Raw genomic sequence first — 21,903 nt, forward strand, 5'->3', positions numbered from 1 at the left:
TTCAAAGGGCACTACCAGAAACTGGTGTTTAAGAAAAGTAAGTTCAAATTGTCAGTTTAATTTTATTGTCATGGTGTCATCTCTGCTTTGCTTGTCTTTGTTCCAGACTCTTACACAGTTCCTGGGGTGGTCTGTTTTAAATACCGACACTTATGACAAAATGAACAAGCTTGAAAACAGAAAAGACATTGCTCAGGAAATGCTTATGTACCAGACAAAGGCCACCCCTTCTGAAGTTGAATCTATACTGGTAAGTTTTGCCCATAGTCACAAAATTAAAGTAGGAAATGTGCTACACAAAAACTGAATTTCTTACTCATTTTTGGTTTTAGAAATACAAGGAGAAATTAAATGTCAATAGTGTAGAAGAATGTGATCAAAAGGATCTTATCAGGATTTTGGTAAGTCATTAAACTGAAAATTCTGGTGGCATGTTTATATCAGATAGTAATGTGTTCTCATTATAGAAAAAGTTGTGTATAACCAAATCCTGATTAATACAATTGATTTTAGCTATCAGTTCGACAAGCTAGGTGGAGTTGATCTAATCATACACCTTCAACTTCTTCAGTTCTTCTATGTACAGACCCCACTGTTACCTACAAGGAAATATTCTGTCCCAGATATGTGTCAACAGACTTGGATAGTCAGAGTTATATAGAAATGTTTATATAAGTTAACATTTAAAGTGTTTAACTTCTTTAAATGTCCATGGCAACAGTGCTAGGTATATAATTGAATTTATTTAATTTTGAAAATAAAAGAAGGGACATTGATGTAAGGTCACTTTCATTCTGAGTAAGAGAACACATGTAGGAGTGTCCAGTGGAACTAACCTACTTTCAGATTAATTTTCTTGCATTTCCTTAGGCAGAGAGGTCCAAAGACAGTGATCAGTGACTTCACAGTGATGAAACAGATTTGACCTAATCAGAGTTTTAAACTCTGCTACTACTAAACCAAAAATGAGTCACTTTCTTTTCCAGACTGTGCAGTCCTCTGGCTGCCTTAGTATTTCAGTCTAGAAAGGGAGGGCCTTTTTGGAGGAAAACTCCTGTTTGTGCCCACTTAGTGCACTTCATTTTTTCTTGTGGAGCAGTCCTGGAGCACATGCACTGGCTTACTTTATCTGAAACAAAACTCAAAGATGTGCTCCAGGAAAACACTAAATGAACTGCCACCGTTAATGGATCAAAACAGAGCTAGGCTGAAGAAAAAAAGGTCAAATACACACAAATTGGTTGACTTCCAGTGCCAACCACTTCACATATTTCCTCCTATTACACCACATTTCCTAATGTAGACATAGCCACAGGGAAAAGATCTCATTGAACTATTTTTAGTTATGTGCATGTACATGCTGGAATGAAATGGTGTTAAGGTTTTACTAGCTCCCACAAAACAGATGCTCACACAGCTTACAAGTGGTGAAACCACAGAACATTAACAGACCTTGTGTAGCTTCACAACCTTTTAAAGTCAATTTAATTTAGCTGCATGAAGAATTGCAAAAACTAATAGATAAACATTATAAAATCTCTCTACTAGTAGAGCAACAAGTAATTATTATGGAACAGGCTCCAAACGTAACAACATAATATTGGTATGAATTTTTAAATCTCCAAAAAGCAATTTAAGTGAGTTCTCTCAACATTGTGGAGTCACAAATTCAAAGGTCTAATACATTTTGCACTTCCAAGGCTACATGCAAATGCTTTATCCTATTATAAGACCTGGAATCCCAGATAGCTAATGGGATAAAGCAGGTGATTCTAGATCTTATGATTCACAAAGTAATGGGTCTTAAAACACCACTGCTTCAGGTTTCCTTGTCCTTGACCTCAGATCAGAGTAGATATAAAGGAAAATCCCAGGCAGAAGGAAATACCTTTGCATGGCAGTTCAGCCTTATTTGTTGAAATAGATGCATACATTCAGTCATTTTTTTTTCCTTATCCGTAAAATGGAGATCATTTATAGGCTACTATGGAGGAAGGGAGTCATTATCATCATATAATCTATTTTTTATGTTGCATCAGACATCCCTGAATTAATTCTTATTTGGATTGGGGCTCATTGTTTAAAATACAATACTGCTCTCCCTCGGCTTTGGGATATACAGATGAAAAGTGTTACAGAACAGTTCACTTATATCGCTATTACCAGTTAGGCTATTCAATGTGAATCTATATAATGTATACAAAATAGGCAATTTAAAATTAATACAGGCTTCTTAACTTTTGTATCCTCTGCATTTTAGAATTTAGTATATGCTCTGTACCTGCCCTTCAGAGAGAGAAAAATCCCTGAGTGGCATCCAGACAGCTTCTAATGAAATTTAGTACGTAAGGAAAAGATTATGCACTTATACAGCTCACTGCTTCTGGAATGATCCCTCATTTTAATCAGTAGTCAGGATTGTTCAGAAATTACTGTTCTAAACTATAGAAAGGCAGTTACTAGGACAAAATCACCACCAACTACAGCACTAGAAAGTAAACAACTCTAAGGGATTTTAAATAAGCCATAATAACCACGAATACTAAATGCTTTGTACATTTAAGCATTGTAACAATTTTTACTTTATGCATATACTGAGATCATTCAAGAGCCAAGCAGTCAGGTATCTACTGCAAGCAGACAAACAAGAACACAAATAAGATTTGTGAATTTTTACATCTGATCTTGTAGGATTTTCCAGTCCACTCTCCATGTGCCATATCAACCTTACAGGTTTGTCTATTAAGTGTATATAGACTATCACAGACAAAGAGAGGCTGTCACAGGAGACAAGGTAGGACAGACTAATTTTTAGAGTTGGTTGTAGAGCAGAAACAAACCACCAGCACTCCAGAGGTTAAAAAATGTACAGGAATCTTTGCTTGCCTATAGTCTCTCCAAGAGAAGACAAGGCTATGGGTAGGTAGGCATGCAAGCAAGCCTTCTGTTATTAAAAAAAATGTTGCTGTTATACTTTACTGTAAAAAATGTTTTGTTCTAGACAGGTTGGTTTTGGTCACTATATTCATCACTGGTCATAAGATCCAAAACAGAACAACAACACTTAACAAGAATAATTTTGTTTGTGAAAAAGATGAACTGCAGACTTGAGACCAGGCTAAAAGTGGGAGAATCACAGGATTTTATGCCAAGAAGGAGAAATTCCAAGGCCTGAGATTTCTGAACTAAGGAACTGACATGGTCACAACAGATTGTGTTGGAATTCAGAGTAGGAAGAAACACTGCCTGGCTAAGACTTTTAGCTATTCTCTCTGAGAAGAAAGCCAGCAGCATCACGATTTTGTTTCATAACTTAGTACACATTAGTTTGCACTGAAACCTGAGGCCTTTAAAGATATAGTAAGCATACTGTCCATAGGCAACGTTTCTACTGAAGTCAGAAAAGAAAATAAAAAAGTTTTTCCAACTTTGTTCTTGCCAGAAAAACCCTTGTGTTTTTGACTTTTCCTAACAGAAGGAAGAATTACCTGATCCAAAAGATTTAGAACTGTATGAATTCCGCTTCAGTGACTTTCCCGTTACAGAGCACGGCCTGATAACTTGTGGAATACGACTGTTCTTTGAGATAAATGTTGTTGAAAAGTTCAAAGTCCCAGCTGAGGTCTGATTTATTTTGTCTTGTTTATATTTATTTTAAGATAGAAGAAAAATAGCTGACTGTAGGTACTTTAATATAGAAGTAGGCAACACTAAAATATTAGTGGTATGGATAACAATCTTCCATTCTTAATTAAACATTTGCATATTTGTCATAAAGGCTTAAAACTAATCCTGAAATTGTGTGAGCTATGGAAGGAATTAAATCAACATGCATTTACATAAGAACAATTTTCTGGTTCCATGTTTAATTCAATGAAAAGCAATTATTTTCATAGAACTTGCACATTATTACAGGAATTTCATAGTATATTCCAGTAATTTTATAGGAATTCCATCATTTAGTTTCAATTAATAGCACAGCCTTAATCACTTTTGTTCATAATAGGTCCTTACAAGATGGATGTACACAGTCAGAAAGGGTTATCGAGATATCACTTACCATAACTGGCGACATGGATTCAATGTGGGACAAACAATGTTTACTTTGCTGATGGTAATATTACTAATATTAACCTTACATTCATAATTTAGTTTTCCTTTCAATTCCAACTGGAAAATTCAGAATTGTCTGTTTTCTTTTACAGACAGGCAAAATAAAGAAATACTATACTGATCTAGAAGCCTTTGCCATGGTTGCTGCTGCTTTCTGCCATGACATTGATCACAGAGGGACCAATAACTTGTATCAGATGAAGTAAGTACAAATGCTCAGATATATGGAAATATAGTATTTTTAGTGGCAAATGAAAAAAACATACCAAAACTTGCAAAAATACAAGGTATTCCTCTGGCATGAATAAACATTTATCCTACAGAACATTTCTGCCTCAGAGCATCATGACAGCTGAAACACAAAGACAAAATGCAAAAGCAGAATCTTAGAAGAATCTTTTAAGAGAGACTAAGCTCTACCAATGCTTGGATTGTAGCAGAGCTTCATGCACATGAGGCCACAAAGAAATGAGAAAAGTAAATTAAAATCCCTAACTGGATTACTTTTTTCAAGACAGGGCATAAGCACTTTTCTGGAGAGGGATTCAGGTTTCTCAGAATGTCACGTGTACGAGAAGATTATAACCATAATTTTCTGAGTACAATTTCCCACCAACTGTATCTCCAGAATGATTCATCCTCCTCCTCTGACCCTGGTTACACTCCTCTCAGGAGAGGCATTTCAGCCTGCATGCTAGAGCAGTGACACGAGGGGATTTTCTGATTATTCTCAAGGATTCTCCAGGTGACGTAGGAGAGAGAATGACAGGCGCTGATTCTTATTCAGCGGACTGTCTCTCATCCAAATAAGTTTAAGGGGGGGTTTAAATCTTCCTACTGTGGTCTTCCCTAGCTGAAAGCCCTCTACGTGAGGTCATACGCAGTAAAGCTATTTATAAAAGTTATCAGGCTTTACCACGACAGTCCTAATCACAAGTCAGAAAATACAGGTAGCATGTAGCAATCCGCCTTGGGTTATCTCAGGAACGCAGTTATTAGCCAGGGGAAGAAAAGAGGAAAATACACTTCCAAACAAGCAGAACCACCTGGAGCCTATGTAGATAGGACGCTTCTCCCTTCCTCCCACTACCATAGTCTGATGCAGAATTTCTTCTGCTTGAAGCTTAGCCCAATGTCAGAGGAATGCTTTGAGCTCTGTGATAAGACTGAACACACCTGAGCTGTCAGGACTTGCACCGTCCATAAAATGGTGATTTGGGGGGAGGGGAGGAGCCCGAGGGCATTAGAGGAATTAAACTGCATTATACTCTTACTTTAGATTTAACTTACAGTAAGTTAGAATCACAGGGGACATGGCCCACAGTCATTACAGACAGACATGAGTTCAAAAACCGTGTCACAGAATAAATATTAAACGATGGATAAAGGCTTCTTTTAAGGTACACAGAAGATGCATAGATTAAACAAACAGCAAAACTGAATGTGAAAGACAAAATAGAGGCAAGTTTTACAAAACACAGTTTTTGAGTTTTGAGGCATCTAACCACGCCTTTGACTTTAGTGGGCACTGAACACACAGTGCTCTCCAATTTCCATCATTATGCAGTCACAAGAGTGAAGGCAAGCAAGTATTTATATTTTTGCTCTGCATCATACCAATGGTTAAGATACATAGATTAAACTATTGAACATGAAGATCAGAAGCATTTTAATCCTAAAAATCTGAACCCTGAATCAAAACTATTGCCTCCAAAATACTATAAAGAATTGCTTCTTCTTCAACAGGTCAGCCGCTCCGCTGGCAAAACTTCATGGCTCTTCCATTTTAGAAAGGCATCACCTAGAGTACAGTAAAACTCTACTGCAAGATGAGGTATGTCTGCATGGACTTTCTGCTCACACTAATCACACAAAAGATCCAATTAAGTTACAATGTTCCAAATTTCACACTGTCTCATTCATTCCTCTAGGTCCAGATTAAGAAATTATGCTAAAATTCAGAAGTTTAAGCCAAATTCTTATGCATTGTCCACTTTTAGAGAAACATCAGTCATTTCACCATAAATAGACTCACTTAAGATAGAAAAGCTTTTCCTCTGGGCCTCACTCACACTCCTCAGGTCTTTTCTACTTTCACAAAACAGCTGATGTTGAAACCAAAGCAGAAAATACAATACATACATACAAAATGTTCTAGTTAAACTGCTGCCCATGCTTTGTGAGGTCTGAGTTCAGCTGCTGGCTCTGGCAGCTGAGGAGCAAAGGGATGGAGATGTTTATGGAGGGCCCCCTCACACCCAGGCCAGACTCCACACACACCTTACCTTGCTAAGACAGAGAAGGCAGTATCATGAGGCTCTGCTGCAGCTCCCATTACTGATCTTCCTTGAATTAGGCAGACACCCTCAGCTGCCCTTCCCCAGCAGGTGCGGAGGTAAGGTTCCCCACCACAGTCTCCTCAGGCTCAACAAAATGGCAGCAGTGCGGCCCGCGGGGCCCTGCTCCTCCAGTGGAGGTCAGCCATCCTTCCCTCAGCAGCGCCTGGCTCTGTCCTGGCTACAAGGGAAGAGACTATTTACAACTATCTACTACATATTTTGCAGGGAAATAAGAAATTTAACAGGCAAGGCTTGAACACACGTGCCCCTTCCATCCCACTTGTTCACAGCAACGTGGCAGGCACCCATTTTCACCCTCATTTTTCATTTTCTAATCCCTGTGGTGGTGCTGTTTCCTGACCTCATGAGGCCACAGAATAAATCCTTACACTAACCAGTAGCACAGTGATCATAAAATACCCAGATTTATGATTTTAAAAAAAACCAAACCAAACACCTTTACCTTTATTGATGGCAATATACTTTTTCAAATGTGAGATGCTGGGGATTAACCCCTCCTCTTTGCTGGAGCAGTTGTCAGGACCTCTGGAGGTTTTCAACAGCAGCATTGCTGTGCCCTGTGCTCTCACAGGTATTGTCCCCTCAGTTAAAGAAGGAAGGAAAACCAGGACACTTAGAAAAATGCTGAGTGTGATGCTCTCATTCCCTTTGCCTGAGGAAAAGGACATTGCACTTACTATGGTACGTCCCGAATAGCACTGCAGGCAATTGTGCCAACCCAGGTTAACAGGAGGAAAAGGTCTCTACTGTGAAGCTTTAAAAAGTCTAGGAAAATTAGGTTTATGGAATGTGAACAGTAAAGACATTATGAAGAACTGCCATTTCTTTACTAATTATGTGGCATTCAGGTGGTTTTCTTTAATATATATATGGCAATAGCAGGATTTACAACTGTTTTGAGTTGCTGTGGATTTAGTTATTTGTTCAGCCTCTGGGGGCAGCATCTTAGATCCACCTACCGTTCACACAGTTATTTAGCCATTTATTAGCCATGTATAAGGGCCATCTTTACCAATCAAATAATTTTTCATTTTTAGCATTATTTTAATTTAGGGGCTGTAGTTGGCCAATTTTGTTATGCTATTCTGTGAGACAACCTGTATAGTACAAACCAAAGACAGTGTTATAAAAGGAATTGAATTCATAAACTTTCCATCTTGCAGAGTTTAAACATCTTCCAGAACCTAAATAAGCGCCAGTTTGAAACCGTTCTACACTTATTTGAAGTTGCAATAATAGCAACTGACTTGGCTTTGTATTTCAAGTAAGTACTAAATTCTGTATAACTTCCTACTGAAAAAAAAAGTCAATCCTATAGAATTTATAACTGTAGTTTTTGGTTGTTTATATGCAGAGTACAGAGCTGTATTTAAAACTGTTATTAAGTCTAATTCTTGTAAAAAAACCAAGACATTCTTAGATCCATTATAAGCTTTCAAATTAGAGAGCACAGAAACATACATAATACTTCGTATACATTTAGTAGGTCATTCAAATATGCTTTTAGTTACAGCAAACATTGTATTTCAGAAGTGTGGATTCTGTAGCCTAATCCTAAGGTTGCATGCATGTGTTATTTAGTGTACCATACTACAAATACTCATGATAAACAGGAGTATGCTTATGACATGGAAATTAAGATGCTGGTTTAAAAACAAAACTACAGACATCAACTGATCCCAGTGCTAAACATGCCAAAGGCTCCAAATATCAAATCATCCATCCTGTTCCTAAGTTACTGACTTCATGTGCTTTTATAATGGGTATTTTCCTTAAAGACATATGGAGCCTTTTGTTTTGGTACAGATGTCTTATGACTAGGACAATTTAAAGTCAGGAGACAGGAAACAATTCAGTAAGTTGTTCAACAGCAGTTATTACATTTTAGCGAACAATAATTCCATTATTTCATTCACTCTAAATGCAAATTAGAAGATTTATTAAGCAATAGCAAGACATGGTTATGTTTCTGAAAGTTCTTCTCAGTCAGGTCTTAGTGCTTCTTTGGATTTTTGATGGGAGGGAGTGGAAGAACATTTATTAGTATTTGCTTCACTTTTCCCAATTCATTATGTTACAGGAAGTAATAAACATTTAACACTAAAGAAATAAGAATGTCACCCTAAACAGTTTGATATGAAGAGTCAGGAAACTGGTTATTTGTTTCTTTGGCAGGAATTCTGACATAATACTTTAGATGTCAGTGGTATATGGCAAAATCTCAATGTGGTAGATTACCTGAAAAGTTTGAGTTCAATGGGAATAAGGTGTCACTTTGATACTACAACTAGGATGCTAGTTTGGAAAAGCATAAATATCAGAAATATGGTTTTCTATTTCATTTTTAATGCAGGAATTTGTGTTCACTAATATATGGTTTATTGGTATATTTTAACAGGAAAAGAACTATGTTTCAAAAGATTGTGGATGCAATTGAAAAAATGGAAACAGAAGAGGAGGCAATTAAATATATATCTATTGACCCAACCAAAAAAGAAGTCATCATGTAGGTGGTTAATATTTTATTCTTTATTCAATCAGTTATCTAGGACCAGATTTCAAAATAATTTGGGCACCTAAATGTGTAAATTAAGACTTGGTGTTATTGTCCGATGATGAGTATAACCATGATTTTAAATATGCAAAATGTGCATCCATCTGCATCTTAGCTATCTAAATCCTTAAAAAAATCCAGACCTTTTTTTTTCCTATCATCATCCTAACTATATTCCTGTTTTGTTTTGTGTTTTCAAAGGGCTATGATGATGACTGGATGTGACCTGTCTGCAATAACCAAGCCTTGGGAAGTGCAAAGTAAGGTAGGTACTTTTCAAATAGATAATACTGCATTTGCTATTAGTTTTACTGTCTATTTGGTGCATGATCATTTTAAAAAAAAATATTACTTATTATCAGTTGATAGATACTTAAGTATCTACACCCAACTGTGTTTCCAGTAAACAACCTCTGTTTTTCTGCCGCTGCGAGTGTAAGCGTTCCAGGACGCCTCTTCCCCAAGTACTCTACAGTTGTTCCACCCTTCTCTACTTGTCCTTCAGCTAAAACTGGCATCCCTGATTCTGTCAGCTGTTCTAGGTACCCTTAAATATCCCTCAGTTATTTTTGTGCTCACCAACTTTTGCTATTTTTCAGCTATTTTTAAGGTACTGATTTAACAACAGTATGATTTGAATTGTATCTATTCTGTGGATCATGGTGCCACTGCAAAGTAGCTTAAACATGCTAAAAATAAATTTTGTAATATAGTGTGACACTGCTTTGTACATAAGTACTTCAAGTACTCCAGTACTTACTGACCGTCACACTGAAGCTCATCACTTAGCCTTACAGGAATAAGCTTTAACAATGCATAATCAAAATGCAACTGCAAGATGCTTGTGGAGCCTTCTTAAGTAATACACATTACAGGTACTAGAAGATTGTTATGTTGCTAATACTGTCTTGTTCCTGTTGACAATAACCTATCATTTACTCAGCATGCACCAGAATATTGGTAGAGATAATTTGCTGGAAGAAGCCTGAAGTACACCAGAGAGTGTCTGTAATTTTTGAAAGAAGCACCTGACTATCTCTACAGGGATTAAAAAGTGGAATTCTATTGTGTTTGACCAAAGCTCCCTATTCCTGGAGAACGTTTTAAACGACTCAGAGATAACTCATCTAGCAAGAAATAAGTCCTCTCTTTGTGGAAGGGAAGTTAGTAATAATAGTTAAGTAGTAAACGGTAATATGCCAGTTCTTGGCTAATCAACATTTTCACATTTTCTGGAAAGCCTTGTTCTTTTATTTATTTATTTAAATTTGCTGCTTTCTGCTGACACTTCCACTGAATTGTGATTATTCAGGTTGCCCTCATGGTTGCAAATGAATTCTGGGAGCAAGGTGACCTGGAAAGAACTGTGCTACAGCAACAACCAATTGTAAGTACTAAATAATTTAACTTTGTTAAGCAATATTAACTGTTATTAAAACATTGACTAGATAATGGTCCATGATGCTTACTAGATCATTATACCAAAAAGCACAGTATCTACACAATCTAAATTACTGCTATTCTGTTCTAGCCTATGATGGACAGAAACAAAGGAGATGAACTACCTAAGCTCCAAGTTGGTTTCATAGATTTTGTGTGTACATTTGTGTACAAGGTAAGAATATTTTTGTTTTTCCGCTGCAGCAGTTCTGATCGCACAGTTAGTGACACTGGTGCAGTTAAAATTTCTAGACAGCAGCAGGACTCTCAGTCACAGGGTAAATCACTATCACAACCGCCACAATTTTTCAGTGTTCTGTTACGTAGAAGAATTGCTCCCACAAACCAAATTCAAGAGATGTGAAGCAAATTCATAAAAAGTGAAGATCCCAGTGAAACTTGAGGGTGCTGAGGTTTTGTTACTACCTTGAAAGACTGAGTTAGAAAGCCTAGTCTGATTATTCACAGTCCCATTTAATCTAAGTATGCAACACGTAGATGGTTACAGAAAGCAGTTAATGGCACAGCAAAGGGAATAGGAAACTTGCAATATTCTGGAAATATAGATATTCTGTATCTTCTGTAAGGCACTGAAATGTGCCTAATCCCTGTCTAGCTTTTACTATTACCCCAAAATGTCATGCAGAAAAGTGACATGTAATATTTTAACATCTTCAGATACATCCTCATCTGCTTGGAATATACTATAAGATACTAGACTTTTTTGTTATATCCTCATACTGATAATCATATTATAAAATATCGTGTATCACAGTTATAATTGTATTATATGAATCAGACTATCAAATGTGGGATTAAGGAAGATACTAAAATGTGCAGTATATAATTCAGTTCTTTTCTAACAGACTGTGTGCACAATAGGGGATTATTAACCCAACATGGTATTTCCAATAATATGCCACCACTGCATAGCCAAGAACATGCTTTCAAATGTGCACCAGCAGGTACTCACACTATTTCTTGTAAAATTTTTTCTCTTCTACAAAAAACCCACTACCAGAGATGGAACAAGTAGTTGAAAAAAATGTGAAATCAAATAAAATTAATTAATCTAGCATATATACTGAATTAGATTTAATAGAAAAATGAAAGCTAATGTTTTCTGCAAAGCAGCATTATTACCACAAACTCAGACTTTACAAATCATAAATGTTTACAAATTTCTAATTTGCCAATTTAAATTGTTTCTATAGGAATTCTCAAGGTTTCACAAGGAAATTACACCTATGTTTGATGGCCTTCAAAACAACAGAGTTGAATGGAAAACACGAGCTGATGAGTATGAAGAAAAGATGAAAGTTATTGAGGAACAAAAGAAACAGGAAGAAGAAGCAGCTGCCAAAAAAGGTTAAGTAACTTCTAAGGCTTTCATTTATATATATTTGTAAGGCAGTCAACATATTCTCTCTCTCTCAAATTCACACATGCAGTGCAATATTCTATTAACCTTTATACTAATAGTATGCGAGTTCTGAATTAGCCAAATTAGCTTTATTTCCACTTGGAAGAGGAGTAACCTTTAAAGATTACACAAATCCAGTACACTGACCTCATTTTCTAAACTGCAGAATTGTAGAAAATATGACCATCACAAAAGTGAAGGGAGTGTAAAATTTCTTTTATCTTAAGACTTAAAACTGAATGTAATTAAACATTTATCTGTGAATGCTGCTATCACCTGAAATACTAGAGATGTATCAAAATTCTGTGTGGCATCAGCCCCAAATGTGTTCAGGTGCTTTGTTTAAGTTGAAAATGAAAAGCATAAGGAAAAGATAGGGGAATGGATAGTGTGCTTCCGGAACATAAAAAAGCAGTACAAATCCCCACTTCTCTTCCAAGTTTAAGATAAAACTTTTGGCTCTAGTTCCTTACCATCAGTTTCTTGGCTGAAATACACTCACATTACAAATTTAACACTAATCTTCCTAAGACAGCCCAAGTCCTAAACTTGCGTATAATAACCTAGAAGAGAATCTGATTTTATAGAAACTGAGAACCTATCACTCAAGTGTAAGAGTGAAATGAGTCAGTTATTTTTATTCTGTATTGCATGTGGAACAGCAGGTCAATAGACCTGCCATTCAGCTGAGATGACTGAAAAGGTTCAGAGATTAAAACAAAACCACATGTGACTACTACAGAATGATTGGTTGTCAGCTAGTTTGAAGAAGTTAGTTACTCTAAGTGTGTGTTTCACATCTTTAGAACATAAAACAGCACTGAATAATTTATTTGTTAATCAGTCTCTGTGGGAAATAGGTGAGTATCTTCACATTTCACACAAAAGAGAGGCTACTCAAGGCCACTCATCAAGTTACTGTCAGAGTGTGAAGTGGAACTAGAGAGTTATTGGCTCCTAAAATAAATTATACTAGGCTAAAAAAAAAAAAAAAAAAAAAAAGTTGTTGCAAAGGGTTAAAAAAGTACTGTAAGTTACATGATTTAATCAAAGCATATTTCTGAAACAGAAGTTTAATAAAATGAGTCAAATATTATTATTGTAATAAAATTGCAAGAAATATTTTGGCCTGCTCACCCTGTGATACCACTTACACACACTTTCACAGAAATTATGCCCACCCCATTGTCTCCCAAATTTGTTTTTAAAGACACTTTTTTGCAATTAATCATATAATCTTATTTATTTAAGACTAATTTGTTGCTGAGAACTAGCTGGTTGTGAGCATGAACAAAGTACTCTTTCCTTACACTGGAATGTAAGCATCTGAACTTCACAGAAATACCAGCACAACAAACCAAAACAACCTGGGACCTACACACAAACCTCCATAAACAATTTGCTTTCTTGGCAAAAAGTACAGTTACTAAAGTCTGATCCTATGCCCGTAAGGATAAGATTCTTAAATAAAAATTAAATTATACATTTAGGAAGATTCAGGTATTTCTACTCCCACTTGAAATTAGGACCATCTTACATCATTGGTATTTTGGAATCACTTAGTCACTGACTTAAGGAAAGAAGTATTTTCCCACAAGGAACCTTACACAGGCAAGCATGGACAGACTGATTTGCAGGAGCTAAGGATGTGACCTTTGCATATCATAACTGGTATCACAAAATGTAAGTGAATTATTTTGCATCTTTTAAAATGTGCACTGGAATGAGGCCATGCACATTTGTGAAGAAAAAATCTGACACTGTAAAATCAAGGCCATGTAAATATATGGGTTTGTTAAGTCAGTTCATACAAACAATAATTTGATACATGCTGAACCACGGTGGTTTCTCTAGATCACACTGACCTGGCTATTCTTAGCCATTCAGTAGACAGAAAACAAAATAAACATATTTGCTGAACCACTACAGTGGAAAGTTCAGAACAGAAACTAAAACAGAACACAGCATTAAATTAAGAAAATAAAATACATAGTTAGTAACATAGTGTTGATTATATCCACAAATTACAGAGGGTAGGACACTGATTATGTGACATGTTTCAATGCAGGTGGAAAGGGTCGAAAATGACCTAGTAACATGGTGATCCACAGCTTTCAAATGTAAGTTTTAATTCTAATATTGGTATCTTAACTTAAATGAACCTGGAAACGCAATTTATTACATTGAAAGAATCTTAACTAGGACCAATGAACATCTGTGGAATCATTTGAGAGAGACAGTAACAGAATCAGTAGCTATAGATAACAAACATAAAAAGTGTCTCTCTTAATTGGTAATTACAAAGGGATTCATGCAGGGTTGGATAAAGGCTTATACAATTAGGTCAAATTAAAGTTTTTGTATCATCTGCTTCAAAAATAGATCCACAGTTTATATTGATCTAAGAGTTTCTTTCTTTTGCATGGCTTGCATACCTCAGTTTTGTATGTGTGGGACAGAGTTATATATTTAACTACTGAAACTTTCCAGTAAGAGTGGTTCAGTGTGTGTTTGGTCCTTTGAGAAATGTTGGTATCAACTGCTACACTATATAGACATACGTATTTATAGCATATGTTACTGTTTCTTATTCCATTTTCCCAGACAAGTAGTGAAAGCATGTTCAATTTTCAGAAGGTCAAACACACATAATACGCATATCACAAAAGCGACACCTTTTTAACAAGAAATTAGAGCAGCAAAAAGTAACAGAAAATACTCATTTTACTTTCCTTCTCTGTTTTTTAGCTGAAAATGCAGCTGGAGGTGGTGGCGGAAGTGGAGAGGATGGAAAATCCAAAACATGTATAATTTTGTAATTCTTTGTCTCAGACACTGTTTCTGCTACAGAAAAGACATCTAGAATGAACTTTAATGAGTCCCAGTGGATTTCTGCTTCGCATAGAATAGTATAGATCGATCTCTTAACAATTCTCTTAAACATTTGCCATTTGTTGGAAATAATTTTTAATGGAGTAAACAAACAGTTACAATTAAAACCTGGAAAATTAAAAGAAAAAATAATGGTGCAAAATGAGTTAACTGTGCGCTCTAGATATTTTTTCATGTCACTCCATTTATACACAGTATTTTTATTAAAATATGTAACTTCTGCACACTGTCCAGAAAAAATATAAATAATTTTGACAGGTCTTATATGAAATTACTGAATGAAATCTAACATGTACAATTCAAACAAAAAATTGCAATTTTTGTAACTTGTATATTTAGATTTTTATATTATGTGTATTTCCTTAATCTGGAATTGTCCTTCTCCTTCATTCTCAATACTATATAAAGTTCTAGAGTAAACACCTCTGTCACTTTAGGAATGCTCAACACAACTCCCTGGCTCATATCTATTAAAAGCAGGTTCATGGTACACAGTATTTTTTCAAAACTATGAAGGATAAATCTGTAAATTGTAGCCACAGCTCAGAGAAACCACTCTTTTGCCCATGTGCAAATGGCTCTGCCCACAGTTCCTGACCTGAGCACCTTTTATTGTAAAAATCTAAAAAAAGCAGACTGTAAACATCATACTTTGCATACAAGTAAGAGTTCAGTAAGATACCTATACCACTATATCTACAGCAGGATCTACATTCAAAGGCATTTAAAAAGGCTCATGTAGTCCCAATGCACTTTTTTTAAAATGCAGTAAATTAAAGTATTTGAAAACCAGTGAACTGGCACCGATTTAATCTTGGGAGCGAGAGGACAGCAGAAGTAGAGCACATCAGAATTCACATTATCTCCCTTTCTACAACCAAGAAGACAGACTGCACACAAATTAGCTCTTCATAAACAACGATCTCCCTACCAAACCCTTCTGTTCTTGAAGAATGACAGAGTCCACTCCATACCTTCTACTCAGGTCTCACAAAGCCAGCTCCTCCTGCAGATGAAGGAAGGAAAATGGCTAGTATATTATGCACGGATTCGAGTATTTACTGGAACTAGTTCCAAATCTAAGAGGAGATGGATGTCAAATGCAATTCCTGCAACAAACAAGTCTGATTGCAGACTGAATCCTGCCATCCCGCCACTTCTCCCTTTAAAGAAAGCAGACCCATACTTTTTTTTTTTTACTGAAGGGCCCTCAGCAACCACAGAGAAGGGAGAATGACTGAACGATTTGCCGTATTATATACCTTTCTAAGAATGCTCTACGAATATAGATACTGAGTACAACTATCATCCAAAATTAAAGGAATACACAAAAAAAATCCCACTTACTACATCCTTATCTATAAATGGGCCAAATATTTCATGCAAACTTAGTTATGACATAAAACTGGGTATCACATATTATTTTCTGTATTAAATGCAGATGGTAAAGCAAGCTATTTCAAGGGTGTTTGATCATATAATTTTATTCAAACTGTGTTAAATGATGTATTTAATATGTACACTGTACCTTTTTATAACTGTATTGTAAAGACCCAAAGAGTAGTTAGTTATCCAGAACACATACTTAATATACAACACCTGAAGGAACAAATATAGCAACACATTTGACAAAAGCCCCTTTGGGCAAGTTGCATACATGTAAGGAGATTTCTGCAGATTGGATTTGACTCTCAACCAAGCCTGCAAGATGACAGAGAATTAACCTTTAAATCCACCTTCTTACCTAAAGAAGCCTTCATGCAAGGCTACGTTTATTTCATACTCAAGGACACCCTAAATATGCCCTTGTACTGTCATCTATTATGTAAGTACAAACTGTTTAAAATGTAATTATGTTAAGCAATACTTGTAAATAGAGTTCTCAACTTATTTATATAAGTGCATGTAAAATGTTCATAAATACACTGCAACCATCTCTGCTGTTACATTTTCCACATCAAATACTTATTATAAATACTGTCTATGAATATATCTACTTATCAAAAATATATTTTATACAACATTAACTTTCCATAGATTACCATGAACATTTAATTCAAAAAAAGTTTGTCCTTTATATCCAAAGTAATTTTCATCCAACAAAGAAAATAGCCACCATAACTATTCATGTGCAGACTGTTTCTTTGGAAACATAAACTAAAGAATGTTTAAAGTTGTGTTGCAACTTGAAGAGGAAGATGAATCTAGTAAGTTTCTCAAGCAATATACATTCTTTACTTGTATATTTAGGATTACACTTTAAAGAAGGATTAACATTCAATCAATGTTAAGGAGATCAGAAACCATAGATAACAGAAAAGTCACATGTACATCTCCAGTAGAAAGCCACACACTTTATTTTTTACATCAAAAATTTCACCAACCAACTAGATATTTATAAGTGGAATTATCAGTCACATCATATTATAACTAAAATTTAAAAAAAGTTACAACGAACTAAACTTTTTGATAGAGTAGGGGAGACATTTCAGATATAATTTGCCTAATTCAAGCAAAATACATATTTGATAAAAATTTAACTTCTCCAATAGCATTTGAAAATACTTGCAGAGACCAATACCTGAATATTAAAGTCTACATGAATAATAAGTTTAAGGCTATTCAACTCTTGTTTAATAAATTAGAAAAATGAATATATTCAAGTGTATGGCTTTAAACTAATAACAGACCCAAAATGCACCTTTACAAAAATCTGGCAATAACTGAAGTTTGGGATAACTTCTGTGATGTAATGTCAATAAACTATATTCTTGTTTGTTTACATCCTTCCTGCTTTTAAGTTTGGGTGCCATATACCTTTTGCACTGAACTGAAAACATTATTTCTCTTATTTCATGAGTAAACAGCCTACCACAAGAAAAAGAAAGTTTTTAGACCTGAGGCCTTCTACAAAGATAATCTACCCAAATAGTCCATATGAGTGACTGTAGAAAAGGTATGCTGGCAGAAAAAGGTCGCTGGTCCCTACTTATGAGTGGATTTCCAGACTTTCATCTTGACAATTCATGATGAAAATCAGCCTACATGAATTTCAAGCTTCAGAGAAACAAGTCTTGAAAATACTCATCAAACTCCTCCTCCCTGTAAAGAAGGAAAAAAAAAAAAAAAAAAAAAAAAAAGTCAAAGAAAGTTCTGCCTTGGATCTGTACCTAGAAGATAACATTTGTATGAAAAAGATTTAGCAGACTTTTGATTAGAATTTGTAGCCGGTATAGATAATTTTGACTTATTCACTACAATATCCTTCACATTTCGTATCTGTGCAACAGCAGTGAGTTGACTGTTAGGATTTATTTCTAAGACACTTAACGGCGTAATAGGGGGTAAAACAGCAGTAGTATGGTAGTGGTTTGACAAAGGTTCTCCTACAGTGTTGTGTATGTCTCCTCTTTAAAAACACATTCTTAGGTTCACTACATGGAAGGAGATTTGACATAATTTTAAATGTCAGAATATTCATTAAAACACCTAGGAAAAATTTCTGCCTTTGCAGTTCTGAATGGAGACTGTATGTTTTATTAACTACAAGTTCACTAGATCAAACTAACCGTGATTTTTCATCTGCTTCTTGTAGAGGACCCTTCCAAAAGTCAGCATCTGAAGGACCATCTTGTGCATCGCTGTTATCTGAATCTATTAAAAAATTTAAAGTGCTTATGAAATAAATTTTAAAAGAATTTATCATTTTTTTAATTTAGATGGTATATTGCCAGGACCAACGTTTAACTGTAACCATGAGAATACAAAGAACACTTTACTTTGCATAAAGTGAAAATGAAAACATCTTCCAATGTTATTGAACACAGCATCAAAAAGGCTCTTAGATATCATGAACTAATATTTTGGCCAAACATAACAACAATCATATCAAAACACTGATCTTGACACAACAGCAGCGTAGCACTTTGTTCCTAAAATTAAGGGCTTATAATCACAAACCCAGAATTACAATACAGCTTCAACTCATGATATTAAATGAATCAATTACTTTACTTCTACTTGAATGACAACTTTTATCAATTGTGACTTATCAGTGAAAGTGTCAGAAAACATGGATTACTGCATAACTGTTTCATGTAAGTATACAGAAGGAGTGAAAACAAACAAAAAAAATCTCACTATCAGAAATATGCCCTGACCTAAAAAACCCCTAGCCTTCCAATAGAGCTTTCCTGACAAAACAGAGACTCTGGGCATGGTCAAGTCATAAGTAAACCACTTCAGGTCTTCCTGTACCTAGCTGGGAAAATGTAGGTGCTGAGGACATTCCTAAAAACGTATAGCACAGCAGAGCAATCAGTAGAAACACTCAATCCCTTCTAGACAGTCTGCAGCAAGAATTGGCGTGACCAGGAGATGGGGCTTGTTTCACCAAAAAAGAAACTGGGGACTGGAATTACTGAGATACAGAGACAACGACTGCCTAAAGAGTCACTGAGACTCTAAGTGCATCCACCCCGCAACAAGTAGGTCTCTAAGGTAGTACAGGTGGTAGCTGGAAAAGACTTTAATTAAAGCCTAAGATTTATTTAAAATCTATTAATTTTTTGAGTAGTGTACATATTAGCATCATTCCCTGAAGGGAAATGTAGTAGTTATTCTATCAGAAAAGTACTTTCTTTACACAGCACATATTACACAGCATATATTTGCATACCTGGACCCATGCAATTATTCACAATGTACCTATTTTTGCACCATTTACTCTTTTCTGGAACAACCTGACCTCTCATTTCCTGATTATTTCCATTCTGTTATCTGTCCACATTTTTATTCCTTACTTAAACTTAAAAGATTTCCTTCTTAAAATTCCTTACAGTTTTTCTCTAAGAATTTGTAAGTAATTATTTTAACCCTCCATATCTCTGCTTGTTTTCACACAGCATTCTTATAATCTTATAAAATATTAAAACTACCAGCAAATAAAACTAAGACCAATGACAAATTACTATGAAATAATACAACTTATTACAAAAACATACAATGCAGAAGATATGCAAATACTTTACCTTTATCAGAATTATCTGAATCTTCTGAAGAAACCTGATCTGGAAAGAAACACCGTTTAAAAAATAGTAAGCTTATCTTGGTTTTATCCATTATCTTAAATTGTTTACAAGGGTATTTCTATCACAATATATTACCCATAAACATGTGCACATGCACGCACACACCATATATTCAAAGAAAGCAAGCAAACACTGAAGTAAAAAGATTTTTTTTGCATGAGTGCAAAGGTCATCAGCTTGAGCTCAAATACGTTATCCCGAGATCTGTGGTGTAAAAAGGTTATCTAACATTTCCAAAAGGCTTTCATCCCCATAGCCTCAAGGAATTAAATACTTCACAACCCCTTCTGGTATGCAATGCCCAATTCTTGGACAAATTTTCCTTGCAATGCATATTTTTCAAAAGGCTCTCCCTCTCTGTAAAATATAAGAAATTTATCTTTTTTTTTCCCTCCAAATTTATCTTTTTTGTGCACCTAGGAAATTTTACTAAAGAAATTTATCTTTTTTATTTATATCTATACATATGTAGCTATAGCAAAACTAAGATTCAACTAACATATTTCAATATTTTAAAAATTGAAGATCTAAAATTTAAATTTACCTTTATGGGTCTTTTTTTTGGACTTCTTTTTTGCTGAACAAGATAATTTTGTCTTCTTAATTTTTGGCTCTTTAGAGTTTGGTACAGCTGTGCCTCTTTTCTTGTGTGCTTTGACTTCTTTCCTCCTTTAAAAAAAATGAATGTACACCTTCTCTATTATATGTATTCCTCAAGCAACAGTAAATCTTAAGTATTTAATTCAATCAAACAGTTGTCATTTTTTCTGAAACCTATCACTAGTTAAACTGAAAAAAATTAGTTTAGTTAAAATGAAAAGTGCTATAGAAACACTAGAGCTCTATAGCTAAAGACAAATGACAGGAAAAGCTAAAGCTGCTAAAATAACACTGATGCAGGGAACAAAACCAGTGAATTGGCAATCAAAGATTAAATACAGAAAATAATTTTGTAACATGTCAAATTCTTATTTATATTGAAATCTCCTTTTTTCTTTTAGCAAACAATTCTGTATACATGTAATGAGAAAAACACAGTTAATACAGGTTTTCAAATATATTTTCGTATTTGATAGCAGCAAAACCTGAGGTAGAAGAATCTCAAGCCTAAGAACCTGCTGCAGACCAGCAACCCATGTATTTTATTTTCAGCATTACTTATATAGGCTTATTGTATGCACATAGGCTAACTTTTTCCTGCTTCTTTGCGCAAAGAAGTCACTAAAATTGTTTCAAAGTAAGTATTACTCTGCAGGTGACAAAGAGAAAATGTTTGACCATACTTATTCTGAGTTCAAGTGGTTTTACAATTTTAGTTCCACAAAGAAGCAAGACAAATCAAACTAATCTCAGTTAGTTAATTCTCCTTCTTAATATGTGCTTACACAGTGCTTTAATGAAACTGAATATGAATTAACTTTTAAAATTAATTATTTCTCTTGGATATGTCCATCCAGACACACCTTTGATTTGTGTTACTTTAAAAAAGAAAACATCATTTCCTAGCTCAAAGGTTTGCCTTTCATATGCTTTTCAGATAATTGTCCAGCTTAATTACTGCTTTGTGCAACTAAGTTCATGCCACATCGAGATTCAGAAAATCATAAGAACTCAGTGTCAATAGCTGTGGAATTCACTAAGATTATAGATAATAATAAAAAACCATATCAAATCTTAATGCATACATTTTATAGGTTCAAAATTCACTATTTTTCTCTCATATTAATAAGTGATTCTCAAAGAACAAATACTCATTCAAAATTTCAAAGCACAGTCACTTGATTAACACATAAACCCACTATTTTTAAGAAAAGGAAAAGCATTCCAGCTCTTAAAAACAGCAAGATGGAAAATAAAAAAGACAGTGTTTTGCATAAACTTTCAGAAAAGAAAAATAATCACTGGGCTGAAATAAAGCAAAGGAAAATTTTGTGGGGGTGGGGGGTGGGACTTTTCCGGTTGGAGGGGTTTTGTACTTTCATTAGCACCACAATACCCAACTCTCAACAGTGTCAAGACACTGACTTTACA

General features: G+C 35.0%; 2 protein-coding genes across 6 annotated transcripts in view; one reads left to right on the plus strand and one right to left on the minus strand.

Annotated features, from left to right (window-relative positions):
- The window catches only part of PDE6C (phosphodiesterase 6C), a 29,971-nt gene extending 15,047 nt beyond the window's left edge, over positions 1-14,924 (plus strand). The window contains exons 10-23 of one of the 2 annotated variants that reach the window (XM_030031267.1): positions 107-250; positions 333-401; positions 3,476-3,622; positions 4,007-4,114; positions 4,206-4,315; positions 5,860-5,947; positions 7,637-7,737; positions 8,872-8,979; positions 9,229-9,292; positions 10,340-10,414; positions 10,559-10,642; positions 11,682-11,835; positions 13,959-14,010; positions 14,639-14,753. In XM_030031267.1, the coding sequence (XP_029887127.1) occupies positions 107-250; positions 333-401; positions 3,476-3,622; positions 4,007-4,114; positions 4,206-4,315; positions 5,860-5,947; positions 7,637-7,737; positions 8,872-8,979; positions 9,229-9,292; positions 10,340-10,414; positions 10,559-10,642; positions 11,682-11,835; positions 13,959-13,978 (1,272 nt within the window). In that variant the 3' untranslated portion in view covers positions 13,979-14,010; positions 14,639-14,753. Of the gene's footprint in view, positions 1-106; positions 251-332; positions 402-3,475; positions 3,623-4,006; positions 4,115-4,205; positions 4,316-5,859; positions 5,948-7,636; positions 7,738-8,871; positions 8,980-9,228; positions 9,293-10,339; positions 10,415-10,558; positions 10,643-11,681; positions 11,836-13,958; positions 14,011-14,638 lie in introns of both variants that reach the window. The other variant, XM_030031266.2, reaches the window with a different exon arrangement.
- Positions 14,925-16,250: 1,326 nt separating this feature from the next.
- Positions 16,251-21,903, minus strand: part of LOC115348490 (protein FRA10AC1) — a 28,748-nt gene continuing 23,095 nt past the window's right edge. For all 4 annotated transcript variants that reach the window (XM_030031275.2, XM_041127044.1, XM_030031274.2 and 1 more), the window contains 4 exons: positions 20,417-20,541; positions 19,813-19,851; positions 18,352-18,436; positions 16,251-17,884 (listed from right to left, as the gene is read on the minus strand). In XM_030031275.2, coding sequence (XP_029887135.1) covers positions 17,842-17,884; positions 18,352-18,436; positions 19,813-19,851; positions 20,417-20,541 — 292 coding nt within the window. In that variant the 3' untranslated portion in view covers positions 16,251-17,841. The remainder of the gene's footprint in view (positions 17,885-18,351; positions 18,437-19,812; positions 19,852-20,416; positions 20,542-21,903) is intronic.

This window comes from Aquila chrysaetos, chromosome 11 (assembly GCF_900496995.4).
Source record: "Aquila chrysaetos chrysaetos chromosome 11, bAquChr1.4, whole genome shotgun sequence".
NCBI lineage: Eukaryota > Metazoa > Chordata > Aves > Accipitriformes > Accipitridae > Aquila > Aquila chrysaetos.